The sequence below is a fragment of the Neomonachus schauinslandi genome, chromosome 10 (assembly GCF_002201575.2).
Source record: "Neomonachus schauinslandi chromosome 10, ASM220157v2, whole genome shotgun sequence".
NCBI classification, from domain to species: domain Eukaryota; kingdom Metazoa; phylum Chordata; class Mammalia; order Carnivora; family Phocidae; genus Neomonachus; species Neomonachus schauinslandi.
This window is the reverse complement of record NC_058412.1, coordinates 25,620,709-25,639,788: the sequence shown is the minus strand read 5'-3', so window position 1 is coordinate 25,639,788 and position 19,080 is coordinate 25,620,709. Positions and strand designations below refer to the sequence as shown.

General features: G+C 36.5%; 1 protein-coding gene across 4 annotated transcripts in view; it reads right to left on the bottom strand.

Annotated features, from left to right (window-relative positions):
• The window catches only part of SPAST (spastin), a 58,487-nt gene that overhangs the window by 5,021 nt on the left and 34,386 nt on the right, over positions 1-19,080 (bottom strand). For all 4 annotated transcript variants that reach the window (XM_021697324.1, XM_021697326.1, XM_021697325.1 and 1 more), the window contains 9 exons: positions 14,665-14,739; positions 12,919-12,990; positions 11,529-11,604; positions 11,197-11,288; positions 10,968-11,047; positions 7,890-7,932; positions 6,416-6,495; positions 4,543-4,613; positions 3,124-3,164 (listed from right to left, as the gene is read on the bottom strand). In XM_021697324.1, the coding sequence (XP_021552999.1) occupies positions 3,124-3,164; positions 4,543-4,613; positions 6,416-6,495; positions 7,890-7,932; positions 10,968-11,047; positions 11,197-11,288; positions 11,529-11,604; positions 12,919-12,990; positions 14,665-14,739 (630 nt within the window). The remainder of the gene's footprint in view (positions 1-3,123; positions 3,165-4,542; positions 4,614-6,415; positions 6,496-7,889; positions 7,933-10,967; positions 11,048-11,196; positions 11,289-11,528; positions 11,605-12,918; positions 12,991-14,664; positions 14,740-19,080) is intronic.

Here is a 19,080-nt window from a genome sequence, read left to right as displayed (position 1 = left end):
AAGATTTTATTTATTTGACAGAGAGATACACAGCGAGAGGGGAACACAAGCAGGGGGAGTGGGAGAGGGAGAAGCAGGCTTCCCACTGAGCGCAGGAAGCCTAATGCAGGGCTTGATCCCAGGACCCTGGGATCACGACCTGAGCCCAAGGCAGACGCTTAATGATTGAGCCACCCAGGCACCCCTGTAGTATAAATTTCTAATTCCAGAGTCTTAACATTATTCTCCATTAAGATGAATCAGGGTTCTTGGGGTGCCTTGCTGGCTCAGTTGGTAGAACATGCAACTCTTAAACTCAGGGCTGTGAATTTGAGTCCCACGATGGGTGTAGAGATTACTTAAAAATAAAATCTTAAAAAAAATGAAGCAGGGTTCCTGTAGAGTTGCTGATTCCAAGTGTTGGGATTAAGTGCCTTGCTCCCAGAATGCAAGAATACTTCTCAAAGTTCTAAAGTAATATTAAAAGGGCACAGCTTAATATAAAAAGCAGATTTCAGTGGCCAAATGTAACCCTTTAAACGTTAAAAAAAAAAGTTATAATTGATTTACAGATGTCTTGGGCATCTTCTGACATGTCTTGTAATGATTCCTACCTCTTGTTATATATGCCTCTCTGTAATTTCTTCCCCTTGACTGTGGACTGGACATTAAGAACAGAATACTGCAGAAGTGATGGGATGTCACTTTCAGGAATAGGTTATAAAGACTCTGACTTCCATCTTGCTGGTACTTTCTCTTCTCCCTGGCTTGCTTGCTTTAATGAAGTAAGTACTATGTTGGAGACGCCTATGTGGAAAAGAACTGAAGGAGGCCTTCAGCCAAGGGCTAAAGAAAACTGAGGCTCTCATTTCAACAACCCATGAGGAAGTGAATCTGGCAAAGAACCACGTGAGTGAGTGTGGAAGCAGATCTGCGGCAGTTGAGCCTTGTAATGACTCAGCCCCAAACAACATCTTGATTACAGCTCTGTAAGAGACCTTGGGCCAACAACTTGATTGCAGCCCTCTGAGAGAGCTTGAAGCAGAGGACTTATCTAAGCTATGCCCATATTCCCAACTCCATGAAAATGTGACATCATAAATGTGGTCATTTTAAGCTAAGTTTTTCGGCAATTTGTTATATGGCAATACATACCTATAGCAACAGAACTGTCTTGTTTTAAAGTCATAAAAAAAGAAAATAAGACTCAAAATTTCTTTATTCTTCAAATAAAACAGGAACTATATTTAGGTTGACTTTGTCCAGTGAGGAAAAATATTGCTCGGGGCGCCTGGGTAGCTCATTCAGTTAAGCATCCAACTCAGTTTCAGCTCAGGTCGTGATCTCATGGGTCATGAGATCAAGCTCCATGTCAGGCTCCCCACTTGGCAGGGAGTCTGCTTGAAGATTCTCTCCCTCCACTCCTCCCCTCACTAGCTCACTCACTCTCCTTCTTTCTCTCTAATAAATAAGTAAGTCTTTAAAAAAAAGAAAAATGTTCAAATTTGATTGTATGTATATTCTCATGATGGGCAAAATATATACAAAGGTTAACAGAGCCACTATCAGTAAAAAACTGGTCTCTTTTCTCATGCAATAATGGACAGATGTGTAAGACTTTCTATTCCCTAAGGAGGCACCTACTTATAAGTAATAAGGCTGCCAATTATTATATTAATCAAAGTGTATCAAAGCATTCCATTTATAGGTACAAGTGGACTTCCCAATTGACTTCCACAGGAAATGCTATGGCCTTAGAGCTTGAGACAGAATACTTGGAGATGAGGAGGTGAGTGGATTTTGCCTGTTAAGTCATTTGAGAATTTGTAGACTGCTTCTTACTGGAATTTATTTGCCAGTTGGTGTTTTTAGCTCATTACTGCCTTAATTAGTCCCTTTATTCCACATGGTCTTTCCAAGGGACAAAAACAGAGCCCTAAATTGTCACACAGTTGGCCTCTCCTCAGTCTGAATCTAGGGGGCCAAAGTATAGGCGATATCAAGTTTACCTGTCCTAGGTCCAAGGCAGGAGAATGGTGTGTGGAGAAGAAATAATTCATGCATGATGCTTACTTTTTGGGTAGAAAGGTACTATCAGGTTTATGTTTTAAGAACATTAAAAATATATACTTATGGGATATTGTTAATAAATTATACTTAAACTATTTTTAAAAACCCACAAAACACTTTGGGAACACAAACTGTATAGTACTTATATGAAAAAAATTTTAAAAATGTGGAATTAAAATTACAAATCAGATAAAAGGGACTTGAAACTTATACTTTAAATGTGCATTTTTAAGGTAATAGCAGCTAAATGCCAAAGAAGGTATGTGGAATTCTCTGTTCCTAAGCTTCATTCAGATCAAACACACTCTAGGTAAACTAGACTTTTAAAATGGAATGGTGGTTGCAGTAAGTGTGAGGGTATTCTTAGCAATGTAGCTGATTAACTACCACACACAAAATACCCGAAAACAACTAAGTTTACTTAGAAGCTTGAAGAAAAAAGACTATCAAAATGTGCTCAAATACATTCATTCTCTATGTTAAGAGTTCATGGTCTCCTCAGTAGTTGCTGAAACTTGGTATACGTGCTGCCGAAGCGAGCACAATAGCTGTTGAAACTTGGGCAGGAAAAAATACCTCTGACGTGTAAGTTATAAATATAAGGCTGATTTTAAATGTTTGCTTACATAGTTATTACAATCATTCTGCATGTCCAACTTTATATTTTCTCAAAAGAAATGCCTTAGCATCTGATAAGAAATTGTAATGAATTACATTACAATGGTATTGCTTTTATAAGGACAAAAACAAATGCTGAGAATCTTACAAAATACAATACCAAGGAATTAACTTGTTACAAAGAGTAAAACTCTTAAGTTTTCTATAATTTTCTTCTGTTTAATATTTACATATCATTTGATAGAAAATGACTTGATGACTATATACAATATTTTTTGTCCATTACCAAAGAACACCATTAAGTGATTGTAATTTGATAGGCCCCTATATTTTGAAATAAAGGAAAGTTAACTTTTTCTAGCTTTTAATCAAATCAACTACAAAAATCCAGACAAAAGATATGCCTTACAATATAGAGAACCAGAGCAAAGAAAAGATAATAATAAAATAATATACCTCGCTGGCAGACATATTCTTTACTTGTTCTGGTTTCAGTTCTGTAAAATATAAGACAGTCACTTAAAAAAAGATTTCTAAGTTTAAATTGCTGAAGAGCAAAACCAAGTACAATGATCTAGAAGTACACGTTCAATATAAATTATTTCTATTAAAAGGAAGATACACATTAATATTAAGAGCACAATTTATAAATGCTTAGAATAACAGTCCATCTTAGGAGTAACTGGGAGGTATTCAATTTATCTGCATATTGCCCAAGAACAATAAATTTTACAAATTTGAGAGTAAACTTAAAAGAATGTAGCTTGTTCCTCACAAAGGCTTTATTTTTTTTTTTAAACCCAATAACTTTCATCTGCTTCAGAATAATAGCTAAAATATTCTGATAAAATACAAATGGTTTATGTATTATGTACTGGTTGACTCCACTATCTGAACATGATTTCATGCCTCTGGCAGCAAGAGTTTGACTAGAATATTTGCCCAGAATTTCAAAATACATTCTCAAGGTTACACTTATCATTCTCCAAAGCATCAATTCTGAGTCAGTACACTGTTTCACTGCAGGAGATCTGTTCTAGAAGTTGCATGTTCCATGTTCTAGTTTATCGTCACAGTCAGCAATCTGAGTGCATACCTGGGAGCATCACCCAGCCACTGCCCATGCTGGCTGTGGAAAAGCAGCTGAGAATATCTAAAGTGATATCACAGTGGTATTTCAGAATCAGCAAATAACCTTGTCAAAACAAAGCAATTCCTCAAAAGATAACATATAATAATACAAATAAAAGCTTCTTCTCAGACACTTTAATTTCAAGTGTTATCAGAATATTGAAGTGAAAAGAGCCAAAAACAGATAAGAACATTTCCCCTTTATTTTTCTTTTTTGCTTGCTTAAAAATGTTTTCTTTTCCTTTGTGTCTTCTGCTGGTTACCTACTATCAAGAAGTGAAACATATGGCAGATGGTAATTTATCGTGCTGAGCACTGTTTAATGTACAGAGTTGTCTAATCACTATGTTGTACACCTGAATGAATATAACACTACGTTAACTGTAAATTTTAATTAAAAAAAAAGAACTGAAACCTGTTGTTTATAACAGGGTCATGATCTACTCACCCATGGACTATCTTTGTATGGTCTGTGAGCTAAGAATGGTTTCACGTTTTTGTTTGTGAAAACAAAACCCAAAAGAACATACAATGGAGAACATCTGTGGCCCCATGAGCCTAAAATACTTATCAGGCCTTTTACTGAAAAGTTTGCTGACTCCAAGTCTAGAAACTACTTTGTACCAAGTTTTCTAGCAGCTTAAATGCTTTCTTACTAAAAATAAAACATCTCAATAGGGACTTTTTAAACGTCTAAAGTGGTCTGACAAATAGGTCTAAATGTTTCAAGCTCTATACACATACCTCGGATAGGACCCAGTGCTGCATCTTTTGCCAAAGCTGTTAGATCACTTCCTGAATATCCATCGGTCATTCTAAGAATGGGAAGGAAGAAAGAGCAAATTATTTTCATCTTTGCAGATTTAAAATCTCCATGTAAAAAGAGGGTAAAATCTAGTTTGCCTCTGTCATCAAGCAGGCAGCTATGCAATGTGATTTTAAGAACACAGAAAGGCTCACTTGCTGAAAACAAACAAAACAGTCTATGGCAGGCTCCTTAGATAATGCCTGAAAATTTCATCATGAGAACCAATCTTTTAATTTTTTTTTTTTTTTTAAGATTTTATTTATTTGCGAGAGAGAGAATGAGAGACAGAGAGCATGAGAGGGGGGAGGGTCAGAGGGAGAAGCAGACTCCCCGCTGAGCAGGGAGCCAGATGTGGGACTCGATCCCGGGACTCCAGGATCATGACCCGAGCCGAAGGCAGTCGCTTAACCAACTGAGCCACCCAGGCGCCCCGAGAACCAATCTTTTAGATTAAAGCATACTTTATCTCCAGGAGGCTCCATTAAATTGTAAACAAATCCCTTGGAAAGGTAACATCTATAAGTCATGGCTGGCCAAAAGACACATAACCATAATTATTGCTCTGTAAGTTAATGTTTCTTTATCTTGACAAAAAACACTGCCAGTCAAGGTAGATTTCCTTTTTTTTTTTTTTAATTTAAAATTTTTAAAATTTTTTCAAGTACAAATGTGGGGCCTAACGTGGGACCCAAACTCACGACCCTGAAATCAAGAGTCACATGCTCTACCAACTGAGCCAGCCAGGTGCCCAACGTACATTTCTTTAAATGTAGGACAAACAGGGTGAAGGAAGGGTCTGGGGTAGAAGATATTGGCAAACAGAGGCACACCTGAATGGGATGCCACAGTGGAGAGTCCTGGGCAGCCAAGAGATTATCAAAGGAACTAAAAACTAGGGCGGCAAAGGGGAAGAAAATAAAACAGGAAAAGAAAGCATTTACTTATCATGTACTATGTTATATAACTATAGAGATCAAACATTAGCTGAATTCTTTATTGGAATGACGAAGAAGAACCTCAATATTTCTAGGTATTGAATTTATTCTTTTTCATAGGTATCTGGGAACTCAGAGTTTTTACTAAAATTACTAGCTTATTTACATACTTATTTAAATTACCTTATGAGATTTTTAATGAGTAAAATTCAACAAGCGCACCTTTTATATTCAGTTTCTACTTAAGTACACCACTCATAAAACAAGCTGAAGATGCAAAAGTTAAAAAAAATTACGTATAATACAAGAGAACAAGTTTATATGAAAATAATTGTGTTGGCGTGGGCAGATATAAGACATTTTAAAGTTTTAAAATTATTTTAATACTACTTAGAAGTGTTTTTTTTTTTTTTTTTAAAGATTTTATTTATTTGTCAGAGAGAGAGAGAGCACAAGCAGGGGGAGCAGCAGGCAGAAAGAGAAGGAGGCTCCCCGCAGAGCAGGAAGCCCGATGTGTGACTTGATCCCAGGACCCTGGGATTATGACCTGAGCTGAAGGCAGACGCTTAATCGACTGAGCCACCCAGGAGTCCCTTTAAGTTTTAATAAATTTATAAAAAGAATATAGTACCATCATCAGATATGTAGGTCAGGTCTTGTAGAGGATCTAGAAATTTAAATTAGATATTATATATATAAGAATAGGAGGTAAGAAAAAAGGTGAAATAAAGGATGAGACGGTTCTCTGAAAAATAAATTACTTACCTCAGACCTGAGTTTACTTTAAATAAAAAAGAGAAAGAATTCTTAAAAAAAAAAAAAAAAGAAAAGAAAAAGAAAAAATTTTTAAGGTAAATCAAATCAAATTACTTACCTAGCAAGTTGTGCTAGTTCTTTTTGGGTCAATGGGCTTCCTTGCTTACATAATAGATTTTTAAGTAAAAGTAGTCGTGTCTGAAAAGAAATATTGAAGAATTATCAGTCCCAAGAATTAGCTTAACAAAATATCTGTAAGTTAGGTTCAAATCCTGACCCTCATTTATGAGCTGAATGATCACAAACAAATCACTCTCTTAGAGCCTCACTCATGTCTGTTAATTGGAGTTAAAAAACTACCATTTTTGGGGGTGCCTCAGTGGCTCAGTTAAGCATCTGACTTTGGCTCAGGTCATGATCTCAGGGTCCTGGGATCGAGTCCCGTATCAGGCTCTCTGCTCAGCGGGGAGTCTGCTTCTCTCTCTCTCCCTGTGCCCCGCCCCCGCCCACTCATGCTTTCTCTCTCTCTTAAATAAATAAAATCTTTAAAGAAAAATAAACTACCATTTTTTGAGAGTTCTTGAGAGGCTTAAAGATAATCCAAAGAAAACACTAAAGATGTAGCTGCTGCTACTATCAAGGATGTTAAGGATCTGAGCTAGACAACCACAATTTTAAATTTTTTAATACTTTTATTTTTTTCTAAAGATTCATTTATTTATTTTAGAGAGAGAGAGCGTGCAAGAGTGCAGTGTGGAGGGGCAGAAGGAGAGGGAGAGGGAGAGACAGAGTCTTAAGCAGACTCTGTGGCTGAGTGCGGGGTTCGATCTCACAACCTAAGTGGAAACCAAGAGTCAGATGCTTAACCCACTGAGCCACCCAGGTGCCTCAACAATCACAAATTTTTAAAAACACTTTTATAGATGTATGAATTCATAGAACATTAATCTCCCCATTGTAAGTATATAATTCAATGATTTTTAATAAACAAACAGTTGTGCAACCACCACCATAATCCACTTTTAGAACATTTCTATCACCCCAAACAGTTCAGTTATGCCTGTTTGCAATTAATCCCCACTTCGACCCCTAGCCTTTGCAAACCACGATTTCCTTTGGTGTCTAGAAATATGCCTTTTCTGGACATTTCATACAAATGGAATCATATGATACGTTATGTTTTACATCTGGTGCCTTTCACTTAGTATGTTTTTGAGGTTTTTCCGTATTACAGCATGTATAAATACCTCAATCCTTTTATTGCTAAACAGTATTCCATTAAATGCATATGCCAAATTTGTTTATCCATTCTCTCATTGATGAACATCTTAGATTCCCTACAGTTTTGGCTATTTTTTATAAATATAAAAGTTCTTGTACACATCTTTGTGTCGACATATGTTTTCATCTGTCGTGGGCAGATTCTTAGGAAAGGAATTATTGGGCCTTATGGTAAGTTTACATTTGTCTTTTTAAGAAATTGCCAAACTATTTTCCAATGTGGCTGTATTAATGATTGGAAGATCAATACTGTCAAGATGGTAGGTCTTGTTTCTGCTTAAAGAAAAAAAAATTCAAACACAGATACATACCTCCTCATTTGGCAAAGACACATATACCCGTTTGATGAAACGCCTAAAAAAAGGATTCAAACAATTTAAAAAATATAGTTTTGAATGTAAAGGTAACTCAGTTCAAGTAGCAAATGACAAGAAAAAAACTTTTAACATTTGAATGCATTTTAGTAGTCATCAGTGTGAAGTTATTTTGAGTTACTTGTTTTTTTTTTTTAAAGATTTTATTTTATTTTATTTTATTTTATTTTTTAAACTGTTTTTTTTTTTTTTTTAAGATTTTTTTTTTTATTTATTTATTCATGAGAGACAGAGAGAGAGAGAGAGGCAGAGGGAGAAGCAGGCTCCCAAGGAGCAGGGAGCCCGATATGGGACTCGATCCCAGGACCCTGGGATCATGACCTGAGCCGAAGGCAGACGCTTAACCATCTGAGCCACCCAGGCGCCCTAAAAGATTTTATTTTTAAGTAATCTCTACACCATACATGGGGCTCGAACTTACAACCCCAAGATCAGGAATCTCATGCTCTACTGACTGAGCCAGCCAGTTGCCCCTTGAGTTACTCTTTTAAAACTCTCTAGATATTTAAAAATTATGTATGTGTATTTTTTTTTTTTTTGAGAGAAAGCGCAAATGATCATGAGCAGGGGAGGGGCAGAGGGAGAGAGAGAGAATCCCAAGCAGGCTCCACGCTGAGCACAGAGCCCAACATGGGGCTTGATCTCATTACCCTGAGACCATGACCTGAGATGAAATCAAGAGTAAGACACTCAACCGACTGCGCCACCCAGGCGCCCCTGTATGTGTATGTTTTCAATAGCAAAAATGTATTAAAACACACAAAATATCTGATATAAGCAGAATAAGGAAATCTCTGCTACCTTCCTGAAAGTGAAAACAACTAAATCCAAGGACCACAGAAACAGAAATGTAAACTTCACCATCAACAAACTCAGGTAACATTTACACAACTAAAGTGTATGAAGAAGGGCTGCCTAGGGCAGTGAAAATTACACTGATGAAGGAGCATACGCACAGGATCTGTTGCTGCAGATTCCAGACATGGCTATCAGAGCACAGAGTATTCCAAAGGAAATAGATCATACTCTGAGGAGTAATAAAGCCAAACTCCCATATTTAAACAAGCAGGTGAAGAACGGCTCTGTGATACCTAGTCAGGAGCAGGGGAATGGAAAGGAAGGTGATGCCAAAAAAAAAGAAATTCAAAGACACATCATCTTTGTAAGAAGACACCAGTCAGTCTGGGAAGATCACAAACTATCCTGTGCTCACTAATCTTCTTTACCAGGTAGGGTTTGATTGTGACTCAGGGAGACTACCTGTTAGTCAAAGCTATTCATAGGACAACTCAAGATACTTGCTCAGTATCTTATTTTTCTAGCTCTTCTCCTATAATATTACTCCAGAACTAGGCTTTCCAAGAAAACTCCCCTTTATTCAAATAAAAATAGTAAGCAAAACAGGCAAAAGCACATGGCTAATTTCTTTAAAGTGCCAAAGAAGAGGGAAAAGATTACAATAAATAATAGAGAATATACACAAGAAGGTTTGCCATACAACAAATTAAATTTGTGATCAAATATCTTTCCATGGAATAAAATAATTTAATGAAAAAAAAAAACTCCTAATAAAACAAGAACTCAATGAGATATAAGGACTCAAGGCAATGACTTATAAAAGCTCAAGGAAATAAGACAAAAGAAGACGAAAAATTGGGATTGCAGAGATCAGGAAAGCAATGAAAATGAAGAAATCCACCACAGACACAAAAGTTACAAAAGTAGTAGCACAAAGAAGATTAGACACAAGCCCAGTAAGCAGTAAGGACAACAAACAAGAAAACAAACAAAACAAAGAAGACCTAAGAGTTAAAAAGGATTAGAAGGAAATTAAAGATATGGAAGACAAAAAGATACAATATAGTGAAAGAAAAAAAACAGAAGAATGAATTAAGAAAAAAAAATTGAATATAGTATTCAAAATAACTTTCCTAAAACAATAGAGGTTTCAAACTATCAATTTAAAGAAACACCAAATCCCAGAAAAAATAAAGACAGATCAACATATTCTTCTTTTTTTTTTTTTTAAGATTTTATTTATTTATTTGACAGAGAGAGACACAGCGAGAGAGGGAACACAAGCAGGGGGAGTGGGAGAGGGAGAAGCAGACTTCCTGCTGAGCAGGGAGCCCGATGTGGGGCTCGATCCCAGGACCCCGGGATCATGACCTGAGCCAAAGGCAGACGCTTAACGACTAAGCCACCCAGGCGCCCCAACATATTTTTCAAGTAATTAGATTTCAATGGTTAAAAATTATATCCAGTAAAAAGAAAAAAATCAAGTTAATCCATAAATGTGAATAAAAGCAGGCTGGCTTCAGACTTTTACACTGCAACATTTAATCCTAGAAACAATGGGGCAATGTAATCAATTCCTCAGGAAAAGAAAGGGAGGCCCAAGAATCTTATGCTGAGTCAAACTGTCCTCCCAGTAGGAAGGGAATAAATTTGTTCAATCACACAAGAACACAGAACACAGTTCCCATGAATCCTACTTTTATTGGCTTCTTATGAAGCCCAGGGAAAGGGAGTAAGAATCAATTCTGGAGTTTTAAGATAATTTAATCCTAATCAGAAGAAATAAGCAAGCTGCCTGAGACCACAGAATGTAAACTAGTTTTCGTGGGATCATGGTGGTTCTTTCTTCAAAATCTATAGTAGTTAGTAAGTGGCCAAAGGATGGATACCAGGAGGAAAATAATTATTTATTTTTTTATTTTTATTTTTTTTAAGATTTTATTTATTTGAGAGAGAGAGAGAAACAGCATGAGAGGGGATAGGGTCAGAGGGAGAAGCAGGCTTCCTGCCGAGCTGGGAGCCCGATGCGGGACTCGATCCCAGGACTCCTGGATCATGACCTGAGCTGAAGGCAGTCGCTTAACCAACTGAGCCACCCAGGCGCCCAATAATGACTTTAGTCTTCAAATTAAGAGTGAAGGAAATAAGAGATACGTGAGATGAACACAGGAGTAAATACACCTGTAACTGACATGTGTTTCTACATAATCTCCCTACCTGAGAACAGCCTCATCAAGCTCTTGTGGCCTGTTAGTTGCACCCATTACAAGCACTCTGTCATCTCCAGCAGACTGCACCTATAAGCCAAAAAAATTTTTTAGTACTTTTAGATAGAGTAATAACAAAAACATGATGAAGGTATCTGTATTTCTAATTTGGGTCATTTAATAGGAAAACATATACACTAACATACTACCACCTTAAAAATACCATAATCAATACTTACACCATCAAATTCTATTAGAAATTCAGTTTTTAGACGTCTACTAGCATCATGTTCTCCTTCTCTTCTTTCACACAGAAGGCTATCAACTTCATCTAAAGGAAATACAAGGATAAGACTTTAATTAAAAGCCAAGCTATAGGAGTCATATGAGATTAATCTAGTTTACTACTTAAGTTATTAATATCCTGGGTCCTACTCAATTCATTAGTGTTTAACTTTGCACTTCTTTAAAACTTTTTCCTTCTGAATACTCTTTCCTATCATACCTCTCAAATTTGGAAAGGGGAATTTCATAAATACTCAACTAACTTAGTTATAAAACATGTTCTTACCTATAAAAATTATAGAAGGCTGAAGTTCTCGAGCCACGGCAAAAAGAGCTCTCACTAATTTCTCTCCTTCTCCCACCTGAAACAAGGCATTATACATTGTAATACACATAAAATGCAACATTATTACAGCTGCTTAAATTTCATGATTAAAAATCTAGAATCTAGGAATTTAATTTCCTTTCTTTGCAAAATCAAAGATTTGGTTTAAGGAATTGGCGGGAATTGTCTCTTATAATTAAAAAAATAGACTATTATTTAATACAAGCTGGTAAGTACTTTATTATTATTATTGGTGCTGAAACCTGGATCTGCCCTGGTAAGTACTTTAAAAAATGAAATATATCTCTGTTCTGCTTGACCCTGCATTCCTAAGAATTGAGAATGAAATAGCTATTATGGGTATAACTAGTGAGAAGATGGAATATTAGGGGAGAGAAAGAGATACTGTACATATTTCTTAAGCCCTTAGTTGTAGGATATATTTATAGAACAAGATAAGCTGGAAAGTGCTCTCCTAAACTAAACTTACTTAAATTCATTCTCACCATATCACTGTCAATAAGTATAAAAATATTTCCAGGTAGCCCAAGAGGTCTATGAACACCCCTTGAAATATTCCAGGGGCTGAGACACTCCTAAAACCATTCTATGCACTAAAAGCATCCAATGAAGGGTCATGTGGTTTGGAGTAATCTACTGTAAAAACTCCTCCACCCTCTAAGTGGCATCTATTTTTTTAATTGAAAATTTCATTAAAGAACAAAAAAAAGAATGGCCTCATTTAGAATCATGAAAACAAATAATCACAGAGCTACAAGGAACTGCAGGATATGACCTCTTACAACATCAACACTTCATAAGTGAAGTGAGGCCTAAAAGTGGTATTTTCTTAAGGCCAGCTTAGTACACAAAAGTTAGGCTGGAATTCCTCTCCCCTAACTTCCAAGACAGTGTTTTCCAGTATATAATGTTGGGGACACTTATTTAGTAACAATTTTACTTATAAAACTTCACACAGAAAGTAAAATTTAACCAAGAAAAGAGGTATAATTTTACAGTTACTTTAAATTATTTTACACAAATGAGAACCCTGCCAATACCTGATCTTGAACTTCTAGTCTTCAAAACTGTAAGACAATAAATTTCTGTTGTTTAAGCCAGCCAGTTTTTGGTACTTTGTTACACAGCCCCAGCAAACTAAAACAGCACTGACAGCACAATTCTAACTTTAAAAGAGCCTAACTTTCTATTTTGAAGAGTGATTGATTTTCATATCTAAATATAGATATAAAACTCAAAAATATTCTTTGTGTAATGTTATTAGCATTTATACTTAGTAACATTTAGACAGTAACATAAAACATGACAATATTAGAAAAAGAACACTCACATATTTTGAAGTTAAACTTGCAGCACTTATATTAAAGAAGGTTGCATTGGATTCTGCAGCTACTGCTTTGGCCTTAAAAATCACAAGGGCAAATATTACATTAGTTCAGTATCTTCCTTTAAAAAGATAACCACATTTGATCAATTTTTTTTAAAGATTTATTTATTTGACAGAGAAAGAGAGAGAGCGAGCTCAGCAGTGGGAAAGGGTTCAGAAGCAGGCTCCCCACTGAGCAGGGAGAGCCCGACACGGGGCCCGATCCCAGGACCCCAGGATCACGACCTGAGCTGAAGGCAGATGCTCAACTGACTGAGCCACCCAGGCGTCCCACTTTTGATCAATTTAAACACTAGCAAAGATTTTCCAAAAATATAAAGTATGACACAGTTCCTGACATGTGGCAATCAGTGTGTTTCCTTCTCAGCAAAGAGAAAAAGGTCTAGGAAGAGCTTTGCTTCTTTCCATTCACTTTATTTTTTCTAAGGGGGAATAGATAAGGAGAGGTTAAAAAAAGGGAGTTACTCTCTTTTAATTATAGAAAGATAACTCGTTTGGAGAGAGAGAAACAGCTAAACACTTTTCTTCTTTACTTTTCCCCTCTAGAAGAGCTATGCAGGAGAAAGAGGTATCCAGATCCCAGTAAAAACTTGGGTAAAAGGATATTGAAAAAAAAAATCTGTTATATGTCAATTATACTTCAATAAAAAAGGAAAGAAAAAAAGTATATTATGTGATTATTTAAATAAAGCTATTAAGATAGTAAAAACAACAACAACAACAACAAAAACAAGTGTTAGAAAGATACCCCATATAGTAAGGTAAGCTCTTCTGAGGTAAAAATATTATTTAACTTGGGTAAATAATGAAAAATACACTGTTAAATTTAACCAGCCCAAAACATACTACTGAAGATAACATATTTGGTTTTCCATCTATTTCATCATTGAAAACATGTTTTAAAACTTAAGTGTATTATAGCAAAAAGCAAATCATAAAAATAATCAACTCAGGGACAATGTAAAGTTTCTTTTTTTCATATTACTATTTTTCATAGTAAAATTATTTTCATATTCCTATTTCTAATTATCTAAACATTCAATGGGTGCCTGGGTGGCTCAGTCAGTTAAGCATCTGCCTTCGACTTGGGTCATGATCCCCGGGTTCTGGGATAGAGTTCTGCGTTGGGCTCCCTGCTCAGAGGGGAGTTGGCTTCTCCCTCTCCTGCCTCTCCTGCCTCCCCACTTGTGCTTGCTCTCCGTCTCAAATAAATAAAATCTTTTATTTTTTATTTTTAAAATTTTTTAAAAGACTTTATTATAGAGATGAGAGAGAGAGAGAGCATGAGGAGGGGAGAGGGGCAGAGGGAGAAGCAGGCTCCCCGCTGAGCAGGGAGCCCAATGTGGGCCTTGATCCCAGCACCCTGGGATCATGACCTGAGCCGAAGGCAGATGCTTAACAACTGAGCCACCCAGGCGCCCCAAAATCTTTTTTTTTTTTTGAAGATTTTATTTATTTATTTGACAGAGAGAGACACAGTGAGAGAGGGAACACAAGCAGGGGGAGCGGGAGAGGGAGAAGCAGGGTTCCCTCAGAGCAGGGAGCCCGACACAGGGCTCGATCCCAGTACCCTGGGATCATGACCTGAGCTGAAGGCAGACGCTTAACAAATGAGCCACTCAGGCGCCCCATAAATAAAATCTTAAAAAAAAAAAAAAAAAGAACATTCAAATTTTAAAGAATTCTTACCAGCATTGTTTTCCCATTTCCAGGTGGACCAAAGAGTAACAATCCTCTGGCAGGAGCTCTAAGTCCTGTGAACAACTAAAAACATATAGTTTAGTTTACCACTATGATTCTGGAGACATTTTTTCCCAGAGATTTTAAGTAGTGTCATCTAAAAGCACCATTCTTCTGTAGCATCCTCCCAAACAGAACTCGTCAGAGCTCTAAAGAGAACATGTAATCAATAAATTGCTGTAGTTATTAAAAACAGAAGAAAAAAATTTAAAAAAATCTCACTGAAAATGAAAGCAAATTAGTTAAACAAGACATACTGAACATAGGTATGCTTCTCTACTTCCTTTGGAAATCTCACCAAAATAATAGTAAATGAATAAAGAAAATATAAATCTTCAAAATAAAAAGAATAAGAAAGGAGACAACAGAAGACAGAGTAAATTTTTGGAGAGGGAGAACTAACAAAGTGTGGTAAATTATTTAGTGGATCTGAGGGAGCTAAACCCCAAGAAATGCTTGTGAAGGGATACGTAGGATACAAACAGCAAGCGGATGTGAACAAAAATCCCGCAAAAGCTCCGGAGGTGGAGGCATGATGTATCAGAGAAAGCAGCAGGAAGGCAGGCAGCCAAAACACAGGAACTGGTTGAAAGTTTATATGAGGAATAACTGAACTCATGTGCTGTCCCCTAAACCAAGATCACTCAGGCAAGTACTCCTCTTCCACAAACAAAGGAAGCAGAAGTTTTGTTCTTTAGAGAAATTAAACCAGAGTCTCCAGACTCAGAGACACCAGGCATGGCAGGGAATCAAGAGTGAAGCACGAACTGATAACACTTTGCTTAATAGTGAAGGTGTATGTACTTTTAAGTTGAACCATATGAAATGGCTGATATTCAACTTTTTAAAAATATATTTTTTGAATGGTTTCAGATTTACAGATGATTGAATGGAAAGTACAGAGTTCCCACATAACTCCTTACCTCCAATATTAACATTTTACCTTAGTGTGGTACATTTATTACAATTGATAAACCAATATTGATATTAATAGTTTTCATTAGGGTTCACAATTTGTGTCATGTACCCATCATTACAGAATCATACAGAATAGTTTTACTGCCCTAAAGAATCCCCTGTGCTCCATCTATTCATCCCTCCTTCTTCCCCATGTGGGAACCACTAATCTTTTTACTTTCTCCACAGTTTTGCCATTCCAGAATGTCATATAGTTGGGATCATACAATATTAGTTCTTGCAGATTGGCTTCTTTAACAACATGCATTGAAGGTTCCTCTGTATATCGCTAAGGCTTGATAGCTCATTTTTTTTTTTAGTGCTGAATAGCATTTCAGTATATAGATATACCAAGTTTATCCATTTATCTATTGAAGAGTATCTCAGCTTCCAAGATTGGGAAATTACAAATAAAGTTGCTATAAACATCTGTGTGTAGGTTTTTTTTATATGGGGATACATTTTTTACTCATTTTGGTAAATATTAAGGAGCACAATTGCTGGGTAGCGTGGTAAGAGTATGTTTAATTATTTAAGAAAGTGTCAAACTGTCTTCTAAAGCAGCTGTAGCATACTGCCTTTCCTTCAGTAATTAGTCCCCGTTGCTCCACATCCTCACCAGCATTTGGTGCTGTGTTTTGGATTTTAGCCATTTCAGTAAGTGTGCAAGTAAGAACTTGCAATTCCCTAAAGATAAATGATGTTGAGCATCATTTTTTCAAATGCTTGTCATCTGTGTATCTTCTTTAGTAAGGTATCTGTTCAGATCTTCTGCCCACATTTTAATTGGGTTGTTTTTTAAGTCCGGAATTCTGATGCCACCAGCTTTGCTTTTCTTTTTCAACATTCCTCTGGCTATTCAGGGTCTTTCCTGGTTCCATACAAATTTTAGGATTATTTGTTCCATTTCTTTGAAAAAAGTGGATGGTATTTTGATGGGGATTGCACTGAATGTGTAGATTGCTCTAGGTAGCATTGACATCTTCACAATATTTGTTCTTCGAATCCATGAGCATGGAACGTTTTTCCATTTCTTTGCGTCTTCCTCAATTTCTTTCATGAGTATTTTATAGTTTTTTGAGTACAGATCCTTTGCCTATTTGGTTAGATTTATTCCCAGGTATCTTATGGTTTTGGGTGTAATTGTAAATGGGATCGACTCCTTAATTTCTCTTTCTTCTCTCTTGTTGTTGGTGTATAGGAATGCCACCGACTTCTGTGCATTGATTTTATATCCTGCCACTTTACTGAATTCCTGTATGAGTTCTAGCAGTTTTGGGGTGGAGTCTTTTGGGTTTTCCACATAAAGTATCATAACATCTGCAAAGAGTGAGAGTTGGACTTCCTCTTTGCTGATTTGGATGCCTTTGATTTCTTTCTGTTGTCTAATTGCTGTGGCTAGGACTTCTAATACTATGTTGAATAGCAGTGGTGATAGTGGACATCCCTGCCACGTTCCTGACCTTAGGGGGAAAGCTCTCAGTTTTTCCCCATTGAGAATGATATTCGCTATAGGTTTTTCATGGATGGCTTTTATGATATTGAGGTATGTACCCTCGATCCCTATACTCTGAACAGTTTTGATCAAGAAAGGATGCTGTACTTTGTCAAATGCTTTTTCTGCATCTATTGAGAGGATCATGATTCTTGTTCTTTCTTTTGTTAATGTATTGTATCACGTTGATTGATTTGCGGATGTTGAACCAACCTTGCAGCCCAGGGATAAATCCCACTTGGTCGTGGTGAATAATCCTTTTAATGTACTACTGTTGGATCCTATTGGCTAGTATTTTGGTGAGAATTTTTGCATCCCTGTTCATCAAGGATATTGGTCTGTAATTCTCCTTTTTGATGGGGTCTTTGTCTGGTTTGGGGATCAAGGTAATGGTGGCCTCATAAAACGAGTTTGGAAGTTTTCCTTCCATTTCTATGTTTTGGAACAGTTTCAAAAGAATAAGTATTAATTCTTCTTTAAATGTTTGGTAGAATTCCCCTGGGAAGCCATCTGGCCCTGGGCTTTTGTTTGTTGGGAGATTTTTGATGACTGCTTCAATTTCCTTAGTAGTTATAGGTCTGTTCAGGTTTTCTATTTCTTCCTGGTTCAGTTTTGGTAGTTGATACATCTCTAGGAATGCATCCATTTCTTCCAGGTTATCTAATTTGCTGGCATAGAGTTGCTCATAATATGTTCTTATGATTGTTTGTATTTCTTTGGTGTTGGTTGTGATCTCTCCTCTTTCATTCATGATTTTGTTGATTTGGGTCATTTCTCTTTTCTTTTTGATAAGTCTGGCTAGGGGTTTATCAATCTTGTTAATTCTTTCAAAGAACGAGCTCCTAGTTTTATTGATCTGTTCTACTGTTCTTTTGGTTTCTATTTCATTGATTTCTGCTTTGATCTTTATTATTTCTCTTCTCCTGCTGGGTTTAGGCTTTATTTGCTGTTCTCTCTCTAGCTCCTTTAGGTGTAGGGTTAGGTTGTGTACTTGAGACCTTTCTTGTTTCTTGAGAAAGGCTTGTATTGCTATATACTTGCCTCTTAGGACTGCTTTTGCTGCATCCCAAAGGTTTTGAACAGTTGTGTTTTCATTTTCATTGGTTTCCATGAATTTTTTAAATTCTTTTTTAATTTCCTGGTTGACCCATTCATTCTTTAATAGGATGCTCTTTAGCCTCCATGTATTTGAGTTCTTTCCGACTTTCCTCTTGTGATTGAGTTCTAGTTTCAAAGCATTGTGGTCTGAAAATAGGCAAGGAATGATCCCAATCTTTTGGTACCAGTTGAGACCTGATTTATGACCTAGGATGTGATCTATACTGGAGAATGTTCCATGGGCACTAGAGAAGAATGTGTACTCCGTTGCTTTGGGATGGAATGTTCTGAATATGTCTGTGAAGTCCATTTGGTCTAGTGTGTCATTTAAAGTCTTTATTTCCTTGTTGATCTTTTGCTTAGATGATCAGTCCATTTCAGTGTGTGGGGTGTTAATGTCCCCCACTATTATTGTATTGTTGTCAATGTGTTTCTTTGCTTTTGTTATTAATTGCCTTATATAATTGGCTGCCCCCATGTTAGGGGCATAGATATTTACAATTGTTAGATCTTCTTGTTGGATAGACCCTTTAAGTATGATAATAGTGTCCTTCCTCATCTCTTACTACAGTCTTTGATTTAAAATCTAATTTGTCTGATATAAGGATTGCCACCCCAGCTTTCTTTTGGTGTCCATTAGCATGGTAAATGGTTTTCCACCCCCTTACTTTCAATCAGGGGGTGTCTTTGGGTCTAAAATGAGTCTCTTGCAGACAGCATATCGATGGGTCTTGTTTTTTAATCCAATCTGATAGCCTGTGTCTTTTGATTGGGGCATTTAGCCCATTTACATTCAGGGTAACTATTGAAAGATA